The sequence below is a fragment of the Anser brachyrhynchus genome, assembly GCF_964034855.1.
Source record: "Anser brachyrhynchus genome assembly, chromosome: 4".
NCBI classification, from domain to species: Eukaryota; Metazoa; Chordata; class Aves; order Anseriformes; family Anatidae; genus Anser; species Anser brachyrhynchus.
Window position 1 is genome coordinate 73,425,267 of NC_137698.1, and position 6,006 is coordinate 73,431,272.

Below are 6,006 nucleotides of genomic sequence, written 5' to 3' on the forward strand. Positions count from 1 at the left end.
CCGAGACACAATTAAAAATCAAGAACGCGGAGGAATTACCCCTAAAGCCAGGAAGATTGTATCTCTGCTGGGAAGGGGAGAGCGAGAGGGGGGATGAGGCAGGAGTCGCCGCCCGCCCACTGGTCTCAGCTATTGCCCAAATGGCGGCCGGCCAGTGCCGGGGAAAGTACTTGATCCCGATCCCAAGCACATGGAAGTCATCTGACGTTTCGTCACGGCTTCATTTTGTTTTGGATCGGGCCGGTGGTTTGTCTTGCATCACTAGCAGAGACGTTATGCAGGTAGCCAGTGAGGAGGCGCTGCATCGCACTGCCAACGGTTTTCGTTTCTGAATAGCCTGCAGGGCTGGCCTTACATCACGCCAGCTGCACGTATGGTTAATAGCTGCAATTTCGTGCTTAACTTCATCACCGATGTTACGTTCCTGGAGAAGACATTTATATTTATGCTCTGTGGCCGCACACAGAACCCAACAACACAGCTTAGGCAAACGGCAAGAACTGGGAATTTATGGCTTTGCATAAAGGATGCTATGGGATGGATTCTCCCCTGCCAGCAGCAAGAATCAGGAAGGATGTGGCTGTTCAGAGCAGACAGCTCGGCCTGGCCCGCTAGGTGACCCGTCCGACTTCTCAGCTAGCCCTTCCCTTTAGGCAGGTGCAATCCTGCTTGAAAAACGGATTTTTAAAACTGCCGGAGCCAACGCAGTCAGGCTCAGGCTTCGTACCTACCCCCCGCTAGCCAGCGCCAAGCTGGAAGCAGCCCTTCCTTCTTCTACTTTTGCAAGCTTTTATTATTTTGACCAAACCAGGCTGAAGAAAAGAAAGTTGTAGTTCAGATCACTGGCAAAAATAAACAGATAAAAAAAGCCCAGAGTGCCCACTCTGCACAGTGAGACGTCAAAGGGCCGCCATCAGCTCATATGCATCTCCTTCAGGCCGAGGGCAGTTTCCTTCTTACTGCACAGACGAAATTGTTCATAAATCTTTGCACCTTTTATCCCAAACCACGTGAAAGGAAAACCTGTCTCCCGCAGAGCTTCAGAATGCCTCAAACGTACCGAGGAACAACCAGGCAAAAAATCTAACAATTGTTAACGTTTTATTCCCAACGGCTGTTCAGCCTGAACAGTTTCATTAATACACTAACAAACAAAACCAACAAAAAAAATCAAAACAAATAAAACAACCAAAAAAAAAAAAGAATGGGAAACGGAGTAAAATAAACTTTAACAAAGTTTAAAACATTATAAATAAGTACAGCTCCAGAGCATAATTTACAAATATAAAACCACATAGAAACATATGTACAGAAGAGTTACATTACATACAAATATGTATAAAAATACCCCAGTGTTTATTCTCGTGCTAAAGCTGCATGGCTAGAGTTATCTTTGGTACTAAGCTCGGGGGGGAAAAGATTGTTTTACAAAACACGGCCCTAGCTGTACAATACGCCATACACGGGAAGACCAGAGCAAACCTCTGAGGGTTTTTGAGGAGGTTTTGGGTGGGTGTTTTCCCAAAGTATCCTCCTGTGCATTGCATATTGCAGGAGCAGGGCAGAGAGAAAGGGCTTACAGAGGCAACTGCTGGCAGAAGAATTTTTTAATACATTGTACAAGGCACTTCATAAGAAATCTCTTCATTTTTTTTTTCCTGTTCTCTTCTAAGACTCACTGGATGTCTACTTGGTTCTTGCTGATATTGTTTAATGGTTATAGTTTTTCAGCTTCTTATTTCAACTTCTGGAAACCTGAATTCAGTTCACTTTCATCTGCAGAACTTAGATGGCAAGCCATCTAAAGCACCTAACATTTTCCAGGATGGAAAAAAGACTTTGCATCTGCCTTCTGCTGGTGTTCACGGGGCGTTCTTGTTTTAAAAGGTGAGAAGATCTGTCTTCCTGGAAGAACTCCTGGGAAGTGTCCACATTGAAATGCTGTTTGCAAAAAGCATACGGTCCTCTGTGCTGCCAAATATGCCTGCATCTCCCAATTCCCTTTGCAGCGCCCGCCGGCTGCCTGCCCCAGCGCCCTACACCTCTGTCCCATCCCGGGTGTAGATGAGGCTGTTAACCGTGAAGTTGTAGTAGTGGTTGTACTGGGCTCCCTGGCTGCCGCTGCTGGGGTGGAAGGAGCTATAGTAGGCAGGGGAAGGTCCCGCAACTCGCTGCAGCTGTTCCGGCGAAGGCACCTCCTGAGAAGAGCTGCTGGAAGGGGTGAAAGTGCCACTGCTCAGCTGTCCAGCAGAGAAGTTCCTGTGATGCAGGTCACTGCTGAGCCCCCCTGTCAGCCGGCTGCCTCCGCCGCTCAGGGAGCTCATGCCGCTGAAGAAGGTGCTGAGGCAGCTGGGGGTGGATGAAATGATACCGGAGGGAGAGGAGCTTTTCGGATGGTCTCTGGCGGAAGGTGAAGGGTCCAGCTCTGGGGGTGGGCTGGTTCCACACGGTTTGCCTCCAGCTGCAATGGGTCGTTCTTCCTCTGTTTTCAGGCCCCCGAGAGAGGAGGCTGCAGACGCGGTCGCAGGGGTGTTGGGCTCAGAGCGTCGCTTGCGTTTGCGCCGGAAGTTCCCGTTGTCAAACATCTTCTCGCAGTTGGGATCTAAGGTCCAATAGTTTCCTTTCCCTGGTGGAAAACAGGAGAAACAAGAGAGAAAGTCAACCTCTGTGACAGCGAGCCCTACTGCTGAAAGATAAGCAATATTCGTGCTTTGCCCCATCAGCACAGCACCCACACCTCTCCTACACCTTTTCCTCCTCTGCCTGTTGTCCAGTACCAGAACCCAAATCCTGGCCCCAAGACATTATCACCTTCCGATGTCCCCTTCCAATGTCCACGAGAACCTTAATGCCACACAGAGAAGAACCTCCCCGCCACTGAGATGCCTCAACCTCCCTGGAGGATCTCCACCTCTACCTCAGACCTGGTTGAAGGGAACGCAAAGCAGGGCTCTAGCTGTCTCACAGCAAACAGAGGCACCCAACGTCTCCCCACGGCTGACAAAGCGGAGACCCTGCCACGTCTCTTCTCAGAACAGCTGGTGGAATGCGGGCCTGCACGTTCAGGTACACCAAAGGGACAGCAGGCCAGCAGCGCTGAGCCATGGTGCTGCAGAAAAGCTGCCCTGTGCCTGTGACTTTGAGGTGCCATCAGCTGTCCCCACACGCTTCTTGCCCATGGCTGATGGAAGCAGCGACCCCACAGAGTCCCCCCAGAGACCCCAGCCCAAAATGTCCCCTCTCTGCCCGGCTTCACCAGCACCGTGGCAGCGCACCCCGGCACTACGCCCACTCCTGGGCACCGGCTGCGCCCCGGGGCCGGGCTGGCGAGCGCTGGGCAGGGAGGGGAGCCGTGAATCACGGCCGAAGGATCTGTGCCTTGCACAACCGGCACTCCCAGCCTCAGCCCACCCGGCCTGCCCGGGCAGGGGGACCGAGGGCTGGGGCCAGCCGTCACCTCCAGAAGGGCCAGCGGCAGGCATGAGGAGGGCGAAAGGAGCCCCATGTCCTCTAAAGGGAACAAGGCAGGGGGAGGTCTCCTCATGGACCAGGCTTGAGGGGATGAAGGCACCCGGTCTCCTCACAATGGTGGGGACGAGGGCACCCGTTCTCCTCACAGGGCTGTCCCGGCGGAGTACAAGGGAGCCAGGTCTCCTCAGAGAAGGGCTTGAAGGGACAAGAGAGCCCTGAGGGGACATGAGAGCCTGGTCTCCTCACAGTGCTGAGCTTGATGGGGTCGGGAGAGCCCGGTCTCCTCACAGCACTGACCGTGAGGTGACATGAGAGCCTGGTCTCCTCAGTGCTGGGCTTGAGCGGACAAGGGAGCCCCGAGGGGACATGGGAGCCTGGTCTCCTCAGTGCTGGGCTTGAGCGGACAAGGGAGCCCCGAGGGGACAAGACAGCCCTGAAGGGACAAGGGAACCCTGAGGGGAGAAGAGAGCCTGGTCTCCTCACAGTGCTGGCTGCAAGGGAACGAGGGAACCTGGTCTCCTCAGTGCTGGGCTTGAGGAGACAAGGGAGCCCTGAGGGGACAAGGCAGCCTGGTCTCCTTACAGCACCAACCATGAGGGGACATGCGAGCCCTGAGGGGACAAGGGAGTCCTTAGGGGACAAGGGAGCTCTGAGGGGACAAGAGAGCTTGGTCTCCTCAGTGCCGGCTGTGAGGGGACAAGGGAACCTGGTCTCCCCAGTGCTGGGCTTGAGGGGACATGGGAAACCTGAGGGGAGCATGCGAAACTGGTCTCAGTGTCAGCCCTGAGGGACAAGAGAGCCCTGAAGGGGACAAGGGAGCCCTGAAGGGGACAAGGCAGCCCTGAGGGGACAAGGCAGCCCGCTCTCCTCGCAGCGCCGCCCGCTGTCGGGGCAGCCAGCGCGGGGAGCCCGCTCTGCCCGGTGCCCTCACCCCGCCGTCCCCGGGGGGGGCTCCGCTCCCGCCGCCCGCCCCCCACCGCCGCGCCCGGCCTCACCGGGGTCGTCCTCGTCGCGGGGCACCTTGCGGAAGCAGTCGTTGAGGCTGAGGTTGTGGCGGATGCTGTTCTGCCAGCCCGCCTTGCTGCGCTTGTAGAAGGGGAAGTTCTCGGCCACGTACTGGTAGATGTGGCTGAGGGTGAGCTTCCTCTCGGGGGCGCTCTGGATGGCCATGGCGATGAGCGCCGAGTAGGAATACGGCGGCCGCACCAGCTTCAGCAGCTCCTCCTGGCTGGCCAGGCTCAGCCAGCTCAGCTCCGCGCCGCCCGCCGACGGCGAGCCGGGGGCCGGGGGGGAGCCCACCAGCTGCCCGCCCCGCGAGCAGCCGTACGAGCCCGGCGGCAAGAAGGGGGCCGCGGCGGCTGCTGCTGCCGCCGCGGAGCCCGGCGGGCCCTGCAGGTAGGGCGCGGGGCTGTTCATGCCCCACAGGTAGCCGGCGTTGGCGGGCGCCCCGTAGTCCCCCAGCCCGTAGCCGCCCGCCCGCTGCCCCGACGAGGCGGCGGCGGCGGCGGCGGCGGCCGCGGCGGCGGCGGCGGCGGCGGCGGCGCCGGGCGGGTGGAGGCTGGGCTGGGGGTAGACGCTGAAGTTCTCGCCGCAGTACACCGCCATCTCGGGGGCTTCCTGAGCGCTGCGGGGCTGAGGGGGCACCGGGGCGGCTGCCGGCGCCGAGGGTCTGGGCTGCGCCTGCTGCAACTCACCGGCGCTCATAATCCCTGGCCATGCAGGGCCGGCCGGAGCTTCCCCCCGGCTCCCCTTCTTCTGGCCCAGACCCACCCACCTCGACAAAGAAAAAAAAAATAAAATAAAATTAAAAAAATAAAAAATAAAAATCCCAAGGGGGGTTGCGGAGCGGCTTGCCTTATAGGCGCTGCCCGTGTGCCCGGCCTCCCCGCCCGCGGCCGCGGGGCGCAGCCAGTAGCGCGGCTCCGGAGGCGGAGGGGGGCAAGGCCGGGCCCCAAAAGCGGCCATGGGGGAGGGACCCGGCTGGGCTGGGAGGCCGGCAGGGGTGGGGGGAGCTCCGGGGTTTGGCCCCCGGAGGGATCCCTCCCCTCCCAGCCCCGCCGCCCCCTCCCCGGGGTCTCCGCGCCGAGCCCCCGCACCCCCCGGCTGCGATCGTCCTCGGTCCCTCCGGCCCCAAAACGGGGGGGGGGGGGGGGGGGGTTCGGGGGAGATCGGCACCGCCGGGGGTGCCCCGACGGGTGTGGGAAGGGTGAAATTCGCTTAAAATCCTAATTTAGCCGGCGCTGAGATCGCGCCTAATGAGCTTTGGAGAAGGAATTGCCCGAAATTAAGCAAACAAACAAACAAACAGCATCCATCCCTCGTACCGCGGGAGGAAAGGGCTAATAAAAGTTGATCTTCGCCTTCTGCATGCGGGGGGATTTTTAGGGAAATGGGTCCTTTTGAAGAGAGAAGCCCTCGGGATTCACGGGGTCCGGCACCGCGGGGTTTATAGGGGAACCTGCGGGGATGCAAAACCCCCCTCGTCCGGAACAAACACCAGAAGCACATGGAGAGGCGGAAAAATACGGCCGGTGG

At 58.6% G+C, this 6,006-nt stretch overlaps 1 protein-coding gene across 1 annotated transcript; it reads right to left on the reverse strand.

The window, feature by feature from the left end:
• Positions 1–1,084: 1,084 nt before the first annotated feature.
• Positions 1,085–5,557, reverse strand: FOXI3 (forkhead box I3). Its single transcript, XM_080589068.1, has 2 exons — positions 4,467–5,557; positions 1,085–2,626 (listed from the first exon to the last, which is right to left on the reverse strand). The coding sequence occupies exons 1-2, from the start codon at positions 5,434–5,436 to the stop codon at positions 2,037–2,039; spliced, it is 1,560 nt and encodes a 519-aa protein (XP_080445194.1). The 5' UTR covers positions 5,437–5,557; the 3' UTR covers positions 1,085–2,036.
• Positions 5,558–6,006: the final 449 nt, after the last annotated feature.

Excerpts from the sequence above, each read along its gene's own strand:
- FOXI3 (XM_080589068.1), bottom strand. The coding sequence starts at position 5,436 with ATGGCCGCTTTTGGGGCCCGGCCTTGCCCCCCTCCGCCTCCGGAGCCG. Across the intron at positions 2,627-4,466 it reads CCGCGACGAGGACGACCCCG|GGAAAGGAAACTATTGGACC; the intron begins GTGAGGCCGGGC and ends GTTTTCCACCAG.